The sequence below is a fragment of the Nerophis ophidion genome, linkage group LG22 (assembly GCF_033978795.1).
Source record: "Nerophis ophidion isolate RoL-2023_Sa linkage group LG22, RoL_Noph_v1.0, whole genome shotgun sequence".
Lineage (NCBI taxonomy): Eukaryota > Metazoa > Chordata > Actinopteri > Syngnathiformes > Syngnathidae > Nerophis > Nerophis ophidion.
Window position 1 is genome coordinate 14,208,225 of NC_084632.1, and position 17,268 is coordinate 14,225,492.

The 17,268-nt window shown below is 40.1% G+C and overlaps 1 protein-coding gene across 1 annotated transcript; it reads right to left on the bottom strand.

Annotated features, from left to right (window-relative positions):
* Positions 1–386: 386 nt before the first annotated feature.
* Positions 387–16,698, bottom strand: nppc (natriuretic peptide C). Its single transcript, XM_061883311.1, has 3 exons — positions 16,485–16,698; positions 6,098–6,402; positions 387–2,810 (listed from the first exon to the last, which is right to left on the bottom strand). Exons 1-2 carry the CDS (start codon positions 16,575–16,577, stop codon positions 6,130–6,132), a joined length of 366 nt encoding a protein of 121 aa, XP_061739295.1. The 5' UTR covers positions 16,578–16,698; the 3' UTR covers positions 387–2,810; positions 6,098–6,129.
* Between the last annotated feature and the right edge of the window lie 570 nt (positions 16,699–17,268).

The following is a 17,268-nucleotide window of genomic DNA, read 5'->3' on the forward strand; positions in this document are numbered from 1 at the left end:
TATTTTTGGTCCTATACGACTCTTTCAAGGTTTTGGGTTGCTGACCCCTGGACTATAGGAACTAATTTTAATCCAGTTAAGTACAGCCAGGATAAAGAAGTTCTATGAAAGTTAAGAGTTTATAAAACATTTTGCGATTTATATTTTTTCTACTCTTTTTGCTCAAATCGCTTAATTAACTTCAAATAAATAAAAATATCAAACATGTTACATTTTTTTTACATTTTGAAACATTTTCCTCAAATATTGTATTACAATTAAAAAAAAAATAAACCACATGATGCTAGTGCACTAGTCGAGGAACATGAGCAAACTACATAAATAACATCCTGTAATTTGATTTTTTATCTTGGTAGATTGAAAATTAACACCATTGAGTTGACTGATGAACATTTTCACATCGTTTATTCACAAATTATAAATAACAACAAATAAAGATAGAATACTATTAACCGCAACATACAAGTGTAAAAAAAACCCAACAACGTTATGATTGGTACATTTTCAGAATGTGCTTGTTCTATTTTTAAACAAAGAAAACAATGTGAAGTTGTCTTTAGTTTTAAGTTATCGTGCCGTGATTTTACCAGTCCAGCCCATTTGGGAGGAGATTCTTTTCCATGTGTCCCCCCATCTAAAATTAGTTTGACACCCCTGGACTATCCATCCATCCATCCATCCATCTTCTTCCGCTTATCCGAGGTTGGGTCGCGGGGGCAGCAGCCTAAGCAGGGAAGCCCAGACTTCCTTCTCCCCAGCCACTTCGTCTAGCTCTTCCCGGGGGATCCCGAGGCGTTCCCAGGCCAGCTGGGAGACATAGTCTTCCCAACGTGTCCTGGGTCTTTCCCGTGGCCTCCTACCGGTTGGACGTGCCCTAAACACCAACCCAGGGAGGCGTTTGGGTGACATCTTGACCAGATGCCCGAACCACCTCATCTGGCTCCTCTCGATGTGAAGGAGCAGCGGCTTTACTTTGAGTTCCTCCCGGATGGCAGAGCTTCTCACCCTATCTCTAAGGGAGAGCCCCGCCACACGGCGGAGGAAACTCATTTCGGGCGCTTGTACCCGTGATCTTATCCTTTGGGTCATGACCCAAAGCTCATGACCATAGGTGAGGATGGGAACGTAGATCGACCGGTAAATTGAGAGCTTTGCCTTCCGGCTCAGCTCCTTCTTCACCACAACGGATTGGTACAACGTCCGCATTACTGAAGACCGATCCGCCTGTCGATCTCACGATCCACTCTTCCCTCACTCGTGAACAAGACTCCTAGGTACTTGAACTCCTCCACTTGGGGCAGGGTCTCCTCCCCAACCCGGAGATGACACTCCACATTTTCCGGGCGAGAACCATGGACTCGGACTTGGAGGTGCTGATTCTCATTCCGGTCGCTTCACACTGGGCTTCGAACCGATCCAGTGAGAGCTGAAGATCCCAGCCAGATGAATCCATCAGGACCACATCATCTGCAAAAAGCAGAGACCTAATCCCTAACCGGAACCCTTCAACGCCTTGACCGCGCCTAGAAATTCTGTCCATAAAAGTTATGAATAGAATCGGTGACAAAGGACAGCCTTGGCGGAGTCCAACCCTCACTGGAAACGTGTCTGACTTACTTCCGGCAATGCGGACCAAGCTCTGGCACTGATCATACAGGGAGCGGACCGCAACAATCAGACCGTCCGATACCCCATACTCTCTGAGCACTCCCCACAGGACTTCCCGAGGAACACGGTCGAATGCCTTCTCCAAGTCCACAAAGCACATGTAAACTGGTTGGGCAAACTCCCATGCACCCTCAAGAACCCTGCCGAGAGTATAGAGCTGTTCCACAGTTCCATGACCAAGACGAAAACCAGACTGTTCCTCCTGTGTCCGAGGTTCGACTATCCGGCGTAGCCTCCTCTCCAGTACACCTGAACAAACCCTACCGGCAAGGCTGAGGAGTGTGATCCCACGATAGTTGGAACACACCCTCTGGTCGCCCTTCTTCTGCTGGACTATATGCATGGTCATTCCTATTTTTTTTTTTTTTTGCAATTTTCAAAATAAAAAGACTGAAATAAAGCAAATGGGGATTTGATAGGTTACGATGAAAAAAACATGACATTTTAGCTATTTATATTTAGTACTGAGTTGACTAGTAAAAACTTCGTTAAAAAAAAAAAAAAAAAAGGTGCTAAAATGTATGAATCCAAAACTTGTTGAAAACTCCCTCAGGACTTTTTCATCCTGGATATACTTAAAAGGGTTGAGCTCATTTACGCTCCAATTTTTTTTTTTTTTTTTTTACCTGTGCAAGGACAACATGGAAGCATGTTAAGTGCACATTCTTTTTATCATTGTTCAAAACATTTACAACTGTTTGAGACAAACGGAAAAAAGTTACAAACAGCAGTTTGCGTCCTTTAAAAAAAAAAAAAGTTACATAAATAAAACATATTTATAAATATCTCTTTTTTTTTTATAAACATATAAATAGTTTCTTAACATAAATACATTTATGCAGGGGAAGATGAAGTACATGGATTTACAGCAGCAGCAAACAATATACAGATCTGCGGTTTTGTCAATGTTTTTTTACACCGTCGTCTGAAAAAAGTTGTATGGTATACATCTACGGATATACACCTGCATATTTATCATATACATGTATTTATATGAGGCTTGTGTATAGCCCTGTCATCTCAGTCTCTAATAATGCTGGCCATGGTGACTTTCGTACCAAAAATCTGTCCCGTCTGGTGAGGTTTTTTTTTTAACTCCCTTGTGTGAAAACAAAAAGTTTCCATACACATCCTCTGGAGATCTGGGGATGAGAGAAGGAAATACGATGTTAGTGATGACAACTTCATTTTTAGTGACATTAAAATGCATACTTATGTAAAGTATCTGTAAGTCCATGCCATTGCAACTCACAGGGGATACCCCATACGTCCGAATCGTGACAGTACAGTACGAGACACACCTGTCCCTGGTTGCCAACCAGGATGCTTCTTTATGATCATTTTGCTTTGTTTTCTTTGTGCTTAATACATATATTGTCAAAGTTAGTTTGTGACGAACCCCAAGATGCAGAGAAGGAGGCAGGCATTGAGTGAGAAAACATGGTTTTAATTTACACACACACAAAAAAAACTAAGGGTACAAATAAAACGCGCGCACGAGGCGGATAACAAACTAAAAGAGCTAGCATGGGAGCTAGAAAACAAAAGGAGCTTAGCATGGAAGATAGCAAAAACAAAAGGGCCTTGCGTGGAAGCTAGCGGGTAGCGAGCAGGAAAACAAAAATCGTTACGTGTAGTACAAAAACAAATTGAAAGCGGGGAACAAAAGACAGTAAGCTACAAACTGCTACCGAAATGTAGCTTACCGCTACGCGCAGTGGCACGACACGACACGACAATGCAGAAGTGACAATAATCCAGCACTGACTGGATGGGAAGACAGGTGTAAATAAGAGCGGGCTGATTGACACCAGGTGTGGCCAGGTGCCAATCAGCCGCAGCTGAGGGGACAAAGCACTCAGGGAGAAAGACAGGAAACAGAACAAAATAAGAGCGTTGACAGTAACCAAAGACAGGAAATACACACACACCGAGGAAAAACTAAAACACAAACAAACTGCCAGGGGCAAGCCTGACACATGTTTGCTTTTGTGCACTTCCATGTTCCACCTTTGATTGATTGATTGAAACTTTTATTAGTAGATTGCACAGTACAGTCCATACTCCCCACAATTGACCACTAAATGGTAACACCCTGTGGAGAGGCGGAACCGAAGGTCAGACAGAGCGGCAGGGCAGGCTGGAGCCCGGCCCAAGATGGCGGCGAGGAGGCGGAGAATGCGAGCGAGCGGCGAGCCGCAACGTGCCGGGAGCGACGCCACAAGCGAGATCAGGTGCGTGGATCGCGCACCTGGACACAATTAATGTATCTCCTCTCGATGTATAAAAGGGGAGAAGGAGGAGAGAACGGGGCAGAAGGAGGAGAGAGACCACAAGCAGTCGCGCATGCACGAAGGAAGAGAGCGACAGCGAGAGGCAGAGGCAAGAGATGTGGACGGCTGAAAAGCGACATGGAGAAGCAAGCAGTGGGAGCGCGGACGGCTGACAAGCAACCCGCAAAAGACGTTTCTTATTGGCATAAATAAAGACGTCTACACCTGCTTGCAAAGATGTCCCTGTTTGGTAGTCCATTGTTTAAGTCGGGGTCCACGTTAATCAATTGATGGTATGTTGTTTGTGTTACCTGTGCATCAAAATGGGCTTCTTTTCTGCACTTGCCTGACGTCTCTGCATCCCGGGGTCCAGTTAAACACAGACATAAGTGAGTTTTTTCTATTTTGTGTTGATTTTTTTTTTTTGGTCGCATGCTTTTTAAAAAAAAAAACGGGGTTAGGGTGCTTCGTGCGACAGGTGCTTTTGGTCTGCATGCAGATTTACGCGCAGTATCAGTGAATTCAAGAGTTTTGAAAAAAAAAACATGATTTTTTACAAATATTAGATTTTGGTTCCTGCGTAATAGTGATTTTTACGCATGTACGGAACACATCCTTTCATTTTACTGTAAAGACCGGGTCAACTTTACACTAATTTGTTTTTTTTCTGCTGTAAAAAGTAAAAAAAAAAAGATGGATCTACTATAACGGATAAATGTCAGATTATTTTTTCTCACCGCTGCATTTTATAAGCCCCGATTTGCGAAAGTCAAACGTGTTGCATTTTGTATACATGTGCAGCACAAAATAGATTTTTTCTGTAAACGATTGTAGCTGACATAGGCGATAAGCGGTAGAAAATGGATGGATGGAACACTTTAGCATTTGGTACCCCCGAAACAAAGCACATGCTGCCTAGGGCGCCATCTGTTGGAGTGGGTGCCAAATTGCAGAATCTACAAATAAAAATACTACTAAAATAAACAAAAAATAAAAAAAATGGCTGTATAATGAAACATACCGTATTTCCTTGAATTAATTTAAAACCTCTTCTCACTCCTGCGCTTATCAAAGGCATGCGGTAAAAGTAAGCATGCGCTAACTATTTTAAAACCTCCTCTCACTCCGGCACTTACCAAAGGTATGCAGTAAAAAAATTGAGTGTGATGTAAGCTTGGACCTTAAATCCTACTGAATAGCTCTTAACCTTCTTCCCTTTATGCGATTTCAAATTACCGGTATTGAAATCAGCCTCCTTCATTTTGAAAATGATGACAGGGGAAGTGTCACTCGTGACGTCACGAGTTTGACCCGGCAGTAATTCAAGGCAGGCGCATACTATATGCCCTGCGGCAATTCAAGGAAATACGGTACTTGGAACACTTGGTACGTTTTACTTAAAATGCAAAAAAAAAATTAGATGCTAGTGTTTTATTGTTAAAATATTGCCTTTTTTGTACATGATGTGCTCACTATAGGTGTGTTAATGGCAACTTTAACCAAGTAGGAAAGTAGATATTTCTTTGCAATGATACATTTTTATATTGTTTTGGATTATGCACCATCCTTTGATTGATTGATTGGTACTTTTATTAGTAGATTGCACAGTTCAGTACATATTCCGTACAATTGACCACTAAATGATAACACCCGAATAAGTTTTTCAACTTGTTTAAGTCGGGGTCCACGTTTATCAGTTAATCACCCTCCTTCATTTGGAGGCATTAGTTATCATTTTATTCTCAGGGTAATTATTTGAAGAGCTATGGTCTTCTTTGTTGTCTTGTCATCCATCCATCCATCCATTTTCTACCGCTTATTCCCTTTCAGGGTCGCGGGGGGCGCTGGCGCCTATCTCAGCTACAATCGGGCGGAAGGCGGGGTACACCCCGGACAAGTCGCCACCTCATCGCAGGGCCAACACAGATAGACAGACAACATTCACACTCACATTCACACACTAGGGCCAATTTATTCTTGTCAATTTAATATAAATATTAACTGCAATACTGCAAATATTGTATTGAAATGTTGGGAGAGGGAGGGGAGCTGCAGTCCACCCTTGCCTGGGGCATGAAATAACCCTGTAATTGTGCACCCCTCACTTTTTGATTTGCCCCAATGGCTCCACACTATATGGGTCAAAAAACACTCACCGTCCAAAAAAAAAAAAGCGCGCGTTCCAACACTAGCAACCCATGCCACTGATGGTCCCTATCCTGTCCATCTTGTGTCCAAAGCAGCCACTCCGCGCCGTGGACCCGGCTTTCTTGCTCCCGGATTTGTGCCTCCTCGGCACGGCCGGGTCGTTGAGGAGCCGAGCCCACATGCCTCTGGCGCGGGTGTCCATGCGTAAATCTCGCAGTAAGCGCATCCGAGAGCGCACGGCGTCCAACCGCCGGTCCCGCTCCTCTGACTCCAGGAGGTCCGTCAGCTCGTCGCCGAGCAAACTTCTCAGAGACTGAAACACACATATGTGGACATATATATGAATAATGACGTCACTTTAAGACGCATGCTTTTGCAAAAAAAAACAAAAAACGGGGTTGGGGTGCTTCGTGTAACAGGTGCTTTTAGTCTGCATGCAGATTTACGCTCTATAACTCGGTGAATTCTCATTTCAGCCGCTTGTACCCGTGATCTTATCCTTTCGGTCATGACCCAAAGCTCATGACCATAGGTGAGGATGGGAACGTAGATTGACCGGTAAGTTGAGAGCTTTGCCTTCCGGCTCAGCTCCTTCTTCACCACAACGGATCGGTACAACGTCCGCATTACTGAAGACGCCGCACCGATCCGCCTGTCGATCTCACGATCCACTCTTCCCCCACTCGTGAACAAGACTCCTAGGTACTTGAACTCCTCCACTTGGGGCAGGGTCTCCTCCCCAACCCGGAGATGGCATTCCACCCTTTTCCGGGCGAGAACCATGGACTCGGACTTGGAGGTGCTGATTCTCATTCCGGTCGCTTCACACTCGTTTGAGAACCGATCCAGTGAGAGCTGAAGATCCCGGTCAGATGAAGCCATCAGGACCACATCATCTGCAAAAAGCAGAGACCTAATCCTGTGGTCACCAAACCGGAACCCCTCAACGCCTTGGCTGCGCCTAGAAATTCTGTCCATAAAAGTTATGAACAGAATCGGTGACAAAGGACAGCCTTGGCGGAGTCCAACCTTCACTGGAAATGTGTTCGACTTACTGCCGGCAATGCGGACCAAGTTCTGGCACTGATCGTACAGGGAGCGGGCCGCCACAATAAGACAGTCCGATACCCCATACTCTCTGAGCACTCCCCACAGGACTTCCCGAGGGACACGGTCGAATGCCTTCTCCAAGTCCACGAAGCACATGTAGACTGGTTGGGCAAACTCCCATGCACCCTCAAGGACCCTGCGAAGAGTATAGAGCTGGTCCACAGTTCCACGACCAGGACGAAAACCACACTGTTCCTCCTGAATCCGAGGTTCGACTATCCGGCGTAGCCTCCTCTCCAGTACACCTGAATAAACCTTGTCATGACCGAAAGGATAAGATCACGGGTACAAGCGGCCGAAATGAGTTTCAGGTCAGGATGCCACCCGAACGCCTCCCTAGGGAGGTGTTTAGGGCACGTCCAACCGGTAGGAGGCCACGGGGAAGACCCAGGACACGTTGGGAAGACTATGTCTCCCGGCTGGCCTGGGAACGCCTCGGGATCCCCCGGGAAGAGCTAGACGAAGTGGCTGGGGAGAGGGAAGTCTGGGTTTCCCTGCTTAGGCTGTTGCCCCCGCGACCCGACCTCGGATAAGCGGAAGAAGATGGATGGATGGATGGATGGATGGAACTCAGTGAATTCAAGAGTTTTGAAAAAAGGAAAACATGATTTCTTACAAATATTAGAGTTTGGCTCCTGCGTAATAGTGATTTTTACGCATGTACGGACCACATCCTTTCATTTTACAATTAAGACAGGGTCAAGACGATATTTAGGAAAATAACCAAACGTTTTTCTTCCGAATTTTACATGTAATGGTGACTTTACGTACACAAGACACACATCTTAAATGATGCATTTTAGTGTCAACACGGTTTAAAAGAGCTGTGTCGAGTCTGTATTTAGGAAAATAACCAATTTTTTTTCTCTCATATATCAGAGTTTTGGTTCGTAGGTAATGGTGACTTTAAGCACACAAAACAGACATCTTAAAAGATGCATTTTAGTGTCAACACGGTTTAAAAGAGCTGGGTCGAGTTTGTATTTAGGAAAATAACCAACATTTTTTCTCTCATAGATTAGAGTTTTGGTTCGTGCATAATGGTGACTTTACACACACAAGACATACATCTTAAATGATGCATTTTAGTGTTAACACGGTTCGAAAGTTCTGGGTCTAGTCATATTGTGGAAAATAACCAAGTTTTTCGTCTCAAATATTAGAGTTTTGGTTCGTAAGTAATGGTGACTTTACGCACACAAGACAGACATCTTAAATGATGCATTTTAGAGTTAACACGGTTTAAAAGTTCTGTGTTGAGTCTGTGTTTAGGAAAGTAACTAACATTTTTCACCTCATATATCAGAATTTTGGTTCGTGCATAATGGTGACTTTACGCACACAAGACAGACATCTTAAATGATGCATTTTAGTGTTAACATGGTTTAAAAGTTCTGTGTTGAGTCTGTATTTAGGAAAATAACCAACATTTTTTCTCTCATAGATTAGAGTTTTGGTTCGTGCATAATGGTGACTTTAGGCACACAAGACAGACATCTTAAATGATGCATTTTAGTGTTAACGGTTTGAAAGTTCTGGGTCTAGTCATATTAAGGACAATAACCAAGTTTTTCCTCTCAAATATTAGAGCTTTTGGTTTGTGCGTAATGGTGACTTTACGCACACAAGACAGACATCTTAAATGATGCATTTTAGAGTTAACACGGTTTAAAAGTGCCGGGTCGAGTCAATATTTAGGAAAATAACCAAGTTTTCCTCTCAAATATTAGAGCTTTGGTTCGTGCGTAAATGTGACTTTAGGCACACAAGACAGACATCTTAAATGATGCATTTTAGTGTCAACATGGTTTGAAAGTTCTGGGTCTAGTCATATTAAGGAAAACAACCAAGTTTTTCCCCTCTCAAATATTAGCGTTTTGGTTCGTGCATAATGGTGACTTTACGCACACAAGACAGACATCTTAAATGATGCATTTTAGTGTTAACACGGTTTAAAAGTTCTGTGTTGAGTCTGTGTTTAGGAAAGTAACTAACATTTTTCACCTCATATATCAGAGTTTTGGTTCGTGCATAATGGTGACTTTACACACACAAGATAGACATCTTAAATGATGCATTTTAGTGTCAACACGGTTAAAAGATCTGGGTCGAGTTTGTATTTAGGAAAATAACCAACATTTTTTCTCTCATAGATTAGAGTTTTGGTTCGTGCATAATGGTGACTTTACGCACACAAGACAGACATCTTAAATGATGCATTTTAGTGTTAACACGGTTTGAAAGTTCTGGGTCTAGTCATATTGTGGAAAATAACCAAGTTTTTCCCTCTCAAATATTAGAGTTATGGTTCGTAAGTAATGGTGAATTTACGCACACAAGACAGACATCTTAAATGATGCATTTTAGTGTTAACACGGTTTAAAAGTTCTGTGTTGAGTCTGTGTTTAGGAAAGTAACTAACATTTTTCACCTCATATATCAGAGTTTTGGTTCGTGCGTAATGGTGACTTTACGCACACAAGACAGATATCTTAAATGATGCATTTTAGTGTCAACACGGTTAAAAGATCTGGGTCGAGTTTGTATTTAGGAAAATAACCAACATTTTTTCTCTCATAGATTAGAGTTTTGGTTCGTGCATAATGGTGACTTTACGCACACAAGACAGACATCTTAAATGATGCATTTTAGTGTTAACACGGTTTGAAAGTTCTGGGTCTAGTCATATTGTGGAAAATAACCAAGTTTTTCCCTCTCAAATATTAGAGTTATGGTTCGTAAGTAATGGTGAATTTACGCACACAAGACAGACATCTTAAATGATGCATTTTAGTGTTAACACGGTTTAAAAGTTCTGTGTTGAGTCTGTGTTTAGGAAAGTAACTAACATTTTTCACCTCATATATCAGAGTTTTGGTTCGTGCGTAATGGTGACTTTACGCACACAAGACAGATATCTTAAATGATGCATTTTAGTGTTAACATGGTTTAAAAGTTCTGTGTTGAGTCTGTATTTAGGAAAATAACCAACATTTTTTCTCTCATAGATTAGAGTTTTGGTTCGTGCATAATGGTGACTTTACGCACACAAGACATACATCTTAAATGATGCATTTTAGTGTTAACACGGTTTGAAAGTTCTGGGTCGAGTCATATTAAGGAAAATAACCAAGTTTTTCCCTTCTCAAATATTAACGTTTTGGTTCGTGCATAAATGTGATTTTACGCACACAAGACAGACATCTTAAATGATGCGTTTTAGTGTCAACACGGTTTAAAAGAGCTGGGTCGAGTCTGTATTTAGGAAAACAAGCAAAATTTTTCTGTTATATATTACAGTTTTGGTTTGTGCGTATATGGTGAGTTTACGCACACAAGACAGACATCTTAAATGATGCATTTTACTGTTAACACGGTTTAAAAGAGCTGGGTTGAGTCTGTATTTTGGTAAATAACCAACATTTTTTCTGTCATATATCAGAGTTTTGGTTCGTGCATAATGGTGATTTTACGCACACAAGACAGACATCTTAAATGATGCATTTTAGTGTTAACACAGTTTGAAAGTTCTGGGTCGAGTCATATTAAGGAAAACAACCAAGTTTTTCCCCTCTCAAATATTAGTGTTTTGGTTCGTGCATAATGGTGACTTTACGCACACAAGACAGACATCTTAAATGATGCATTTTAGTGTTAACACGGTTTAAAAGTTCTGTGTTAAGTCTGTGTTTAGGAAAGTAACTAACATTTTTCACCTCATATATCAGAGTTTTGGTTCGTGCGTAATGGTGACTTTACGCACACACGATAGACATCTTAAATGATGCATTTTAGTGTTAACACGGTTCGAAAGTTCTGGGTCTAGTCATATTAAGGAAAATAACCAAGTTTTTTCCTCTCAAATATTAGAGTTTTGGTTCTTAAGTAATGGTGACTTTACGCACACATTAAGACATATATCTTAAATGATGCATTTTAGTGTCAACATGGTTCGAAAGTTCTGGGTCTAGTCATATTAAGGAAAACAACCAAGTTTTTCCCCTCTCAAATATTAGTGTTTTGGTTCGTGCATAATGGTGACTTTACGCACACAAGACAGACATCTTAAATGATGCATTTTAGTGTTAACACGGTTCGAAAGTTCTGGGTCGAGTCATATTGTGGAAAATAACCAAGTTTTTCGTCTCAAATATTAGAGTTTTGGTTCGTAAGTAATGGTGAATTTACGCACACAAGACAGACATCTTAAATGATGCATTTTAGTGTTAACACGGTTTGAAAGTTCTGGGTCGAGTCATATTAAGGAAAATAACCAAGTTTTTCCCTTCTCAAATATTAACGTTTTGGTTCGTGCATAAATGTGATTTTACGCACACAAGACAGACATCTTAAATGATGCGTTTTAGTGTCAACACGGTTTAAAAGAGCTGGGTCGAGTCTGTATATAGGAAAACGAGCTAAATTTTTCTGTTATATATTACAGTTTTGGTTTGTGCGTATATGGTGAGTTTACGCACACAAGACAGACATCTTAAATGATGCATTTTACTGTTAACAAGGTTTAAAAGAGCTGGGTTGAGTCTGTATTTTGGTAAATAACCAACATTTTTTCTGTCATATATCAGAGTTTTGGTTCGTGCATAATGGTGACTTTACGCACACAAAACAGACATCTTAAATGATGCATTTTAGTGTTAACACAGTTTGAAAGTTCTGGGTCTAGTCATATTAAGGAAAATAACCAAGTTTTTTCCTCTCAAATATTAGAGTTTTGGTTCGTGCGTAAATGTGACTTTAGGCACACAAGACAGACATCTTAAATGATGCATTTTAGTGTCAACATGGTTTGAAAGTTCTGGGTCTAGTCATATTAAGGAAAACAACCAAGTTTTTCCCCTCTCAAATATTAGCGTTTTGGTTCGTGCATAATGGTGACTTTACGCACACAAGACAGACATCTTAAATGATGCATTTTAGTGTTAACACGGTTTAAAAGTTCTGTGTTGAGTCTGTGTTTAGGAAAGTAACTAACATTTTTCACCTCATATATCAGAGTTTTGGTTCGTGCATAATGGTGACTTTACACACACAAGATAGACATCTTAAATGATGCATTTTAGTGTCAACACGGTTAAAAGATCTGGGTCGAGTTTGTATTTAGGAAAATAACCAACATTTTTTCTCTCATAGATTAGAGTTTTGGTTCGTGCATAATGGTGACTTTACACACACAAGATAGATATCTTAAATGATGCATTTTAGTGTCAACACGGTTAAAAGATCTGGGTCGAGTTTGTATTTAGGAAAATAACCAACATTTTTTCTCTCATAGATTAGAGTTTTGGTTCGTGCATAATGGTGACTTTACACACACAAGACAGACATCTTAAATGATGCATTTTAGTGTTAACACGGTTTGAAAGTTCTGGGTCTAGTCATATTGTGGAAAATAACCAAGTTTTTCCCTCTCAAATATTAGAGTTATGGTTCGTAAGTAATGGTGAATTTACGCACACAAGACAGACATCTTAAATGATGCATTTTAGTGTTAACACGGTTTAAAAGTTCTGTGTTGAGTCTGTGTTTAGGAAAGTAACTAACATTTTTCACCTCATATATCAGAGTTTTGGTTCGTGCGTAATGGTGACTTTACGCACACAAGACAGATATCTTAAATGATGCATTTTAGTGTTAACATGGTTTAAAAGTTCTGTGTTGAGTCTGTATTTAGGAAAATAACCAACATTTTTTCTCTCATAGATTAGAGTTTTGGTTCGTGCATAATGGTGACTTTACGCACACAAGACATACATCTTAAATGATGCATTTTAGTGTTAACACGGTTTGAAAGTTCTGGGTCGAGTCATATTAAGGAAAATAACCAAGTTTTTCCCTTCTCAAATATTAACGTTTTGGTTCGTGCATAAATGTGATTTTACGCACACAAGACAGACATCTTAAATGATGCGTTTTAGTGTCAACACGGTTTAAAAGAGCTGGGTCGAGTCTGTATTTAGGAAAACAAGCAAAATTTTTCTGTTATATATTACAGTTTTGGTTTGTGCGTATATGGTGAGTTTACGCACACAAGACAGACATCTTAAATGATGCATTTTACTGTTAACACGGTTTAAAAGAGCTGGGTTGAGTCTGTATTTTGGTAAATAACCAACATTTTTTCTGTCATATATCAGAGTTTTGGTTCGTGCATAATGGTGATTTTACGCACACAAGACAGACATCTTAAATGATGCATTTTAGTGTTAACACAGTTTGAAAGTTCTGGGTCGAGTCATATTAAGGAAAACAACCAAGTTTTTCCCCTCTCAAATATTAGTGTTTTGGTTCGTGCATAATGGTGACTTTACGCACACAAGACAGACATCTTAAATGATGCATTTTAGTGTTAACACGGTTTAAAAGTTCTGTGTTAAGTCTGTGTTTAGGAAAGTAACTAACATTTTTCACCTCATATATCAGAGTTTTGGTTCGTGCGTAATGGTGACTTTACGCACACACGATAGACATCTTAAATGATGCATTTTAGTGTTAACACGGTTCGAAAGTTCTGGGTCTAGTCATATTAAGGAAAATAACCAAGTTTTTTCCTCTCAAATATTAGAGTTTTGGTTCTTAAGTAATGGTGACTTTACGCACACATTAAGACATATATCTTAAATGATGCATTTTAGTGTCAACATGGTTCGAAAGTTCTGGGTCTAGTCATATTAAGGAAAACAACCAAGTTTTTCCCCTCTCAAATATTAGTGTTTTGGTTCGTGCATAATGGTGACTTTACGCACACAAGACAGACATCTTAAATGATGCATTTTAGTGTTAACACGGTTCGAAAGTTCTGGGTCGAGTCATATTGTGGAAAATAACCAAGTTTTTCGTCTCAAATATTAGAGTTTTGGTTCGTAAGTAATGGTGAATTTACGCACACAAGACAGACATCTTAAATGATGCATTTTAGTGTTAACACGGTTTGAAAGTTCTGGGTCGAGTCATATTAAGGAAAATAACCAAGTTTTTCCCTTCTCAAATATTAACGTTTTGGTTCGTGCATAAATGTGATTTTACGCACACAAGACAGACATCTTAAATGATGCGTTTTAGTGTCAACACGGTTTAAAAGAGCTGGGTCGAGTCTGTATATAGGAAAACGAGCTAAATTTTTCTGTTATATATTACAGTTTTGGTTTGTGCGTATATGGTGAGTTTACGCACACAAGACAGACATCTTAAATGATGCATTTTACTGTTAACAAGGTTTAAAAGAGCTGGGTTGAGTCTGTATTTTGGTAAATAACCAACATTTTTTCTGTCATATATCAGAGTTTTGGTTCGTGCATAATGGTGACTTTACGCACACAAAACAGACATCTTAAATGATGCATTTTAGTGTTAACACAGTTTGAAAGTTCTGGGTCTAGTCATATTAAGGAAAATAACCAAGTTTTTTCCTCTCAAATATTAGAGTTTTGGTTCTTAAGTAATGGTGACTTTACGCACACATTAAGACATATATCTTAAATGATGCATTTTAGTGTCAACATGGTTCGAAAGTTCTGGGTCTAGTCATATTAAGGAAAACAACCAAGTTTTTCCCCTCTCAAATATTAGTGTTTTGGTTCGTGCATAATGGTGACTTTACGCACACAAGACAGACATCTTAAATGATGCATTTTAGTGTTAACACGGTTTAAAAGTTCTGTGTTGAGTCTGTGTTTAGGAAAGTAACTAACATTTTTCACCTCATATATCAGAATTTTGGTTCGTGCATAATGGTGACTTTACACACACAAGACAGACATCTTAAATGATGGATTTTAGTGTCAACACGGTTTAAAAGAGCTGGGTCGAGTTTGTATTTAGGAAAATAACCAACATTTTTTCTCTCATAGATTAGAGTTTTGGTCCGTGCGTAATGGTGACTTTACACACACAAGACAGACATTGTAAATGATGCATTTTAGTGTAAAAATTCTGTGTCGAGTCTGCATTTAGGAAAATAACCAACATTTTTTCTGTCATATATCAGAGTTTTGGTTCCTGCGTAATGGTGACTTTACACACACAAGACAGACATCTTAAATGATGCATTTTAGTGTCAACATGGTTTGAAAGTCCTGGGTCTAGTCATATTAAGGAAAACAACCAAGTGTTCCCCCTCTCAAATATTAGCGTTTTGGTTCGTGCATAATGGTGACTTTACGCACACAAGACAGACATCTTAAATGATGCATTTTAGTGTTAACACGGTTTAAAAGGGCTGGGTAGAGTCTGTATTTAGGTTAGGAAAATAACCAACAATTCTTCTGTCGTATCAGAGTTTTGGTTCGTGCATATATGGTGATTTTACGCACACAAAACAGACATCTTAAATGATGCATTTTAGTGTTAACACGATTTAAAAGAGCTTGGTCGAGTATGTATTTAGGTTAGGAAAATAACCAACATTTTTTCTCTCGTAGATTAGAGTTTTGGTTCGTGCATAATGGTGACTTTACGCACACAAGACATACATCTTAAATGATGCATTTTAGTGTTAACATGGTTTGAAAGTTCTGGGTCGAGTCATATTAAGGAAAATAACCAAGCTTTTCCCCTCTCAAATATTAGCGTTTTGGTTCGTGCATAATGGTGACTTTACGCACACCAGACAGACATCTTAAATGATGCATTTTAGTATCAACACGGTTTAAAAGAGTTGGGTCGAGTCTGTATTTAGGAAAAAAAGCAACATTTTTCTGTTATATATTACAGTTTTGGTTTGTGCGTAATGGTGACTTTACGCACACAAGATAGACATCTTAAATGATGCATTTTAGTGTCAACACGGTTTGAAAATTCTGGGTCTAGTCATATTAAGGAAAATAAACAAGTTTTCCCCTCTCAAATATTAGAGTTTTGGTTCGTAAGTAAAGGTGACTTTACGCACACATTAAGACATGCATCTTAAATGATGCATTTTAGTGTTAACACGGTTTGAAAGTTCTGGATCTAGTCATATTAAGGAAAACAACCAAGCTTTTCCCTCTCAAATATTAACGTTTTGGTTCGTGCGTAAATGTTATTTTACGCAAACAAGACAGACATCTTAAATGATGCGTTTTAGAGTTAACACGGTTTAAAAGTACCGGGTCGAGTCAATATTTAGGAAAATAACTAAGTTTTTCCTCTCAAATATTACAACCTTGGTTTGTGCGTAAATGTGATTTTACGCACGCAAGACATGCATATTAAATGGTGCATTTTAGTGCGTAATGGCGATTTTACCCACATAAGGCAAACATCTTTAAACCACGCAGACTGCCTCACCTTCTGCTGTGCCTGAGTTAAAGGTTTCGCTCCCATCCTCCCCGAAAGCAGCGTGACCATAAGTCCACAAGCCACCAAGTAGGACAAGTTCATCTTGATGACAGTGAAGGGAAGGGCTTCCTCTGGTCTGGAAGTGCAATGGGAGGATGTGCGGTGTCGAATACAGCAGCCAATAAAAGCTTTTCCTCCGTCCTTGTACTCCAAAGCTCCTCAAGTCCTCTGCTTGTGTGTATGAACCCTTCGTGCACTTTATAGACCGGCCCACGGCGGTGATGTCATGACAACCTGCGTAATAGCCACCCGTCCTCGCCAACTCCCTGTTTTCTCTATACCTGCCCCTGAATGCTGTACGTCATGCCAAGGATTAATTGGATGATGCGCGGTCATCGGGGCTTCGGAGGAAATGGGATGGACTTTGATCCATCATGCTTTTTATTTTTTATTTTTTTTTAACCCCCCCATTATAGAGTTCTGGCCCGGGATGCATCAGCCCCTGAAACCGAAGGTGGCTTTCAAAAGGCTCATGTGCAAGAAGATATGCACTTTTAGGAACTCACCGAAGTGAAAGTTGACAAGCGTGCTAAAATCTTAAAAAAAACTATAAATAAGATGCATCTTGTGCACATCAAAGTTGATTTAATGAAAAATAGGCGTAATTGTAATTGACAAATTCTTACTATAGTCATATTACTGTAGCCCAGGGGTCTCAAACAAGTGGCCCGCGGGCCAAATGCGGCTCGCAAGTCGTTATTTAGCGGCCCCCACCTTAAAGGGGAACATTATC

Coding starts and splice junctions, on each gene's coding strand:
- nppc (XM_061883311.1), bottom strand. CDS start 16,577: ATGAACTTGTCCTACTTGGTGGCTTGTGGACTTATGGTCACGCTGCTT. Junction 6,403..16,484: donor TAACTCAGGCACAGCAGAAG/GTGAGGCAGTCT, acceptor TGTGTGTTTCAG/TCTCTGAGAAGTTTGCTCGG.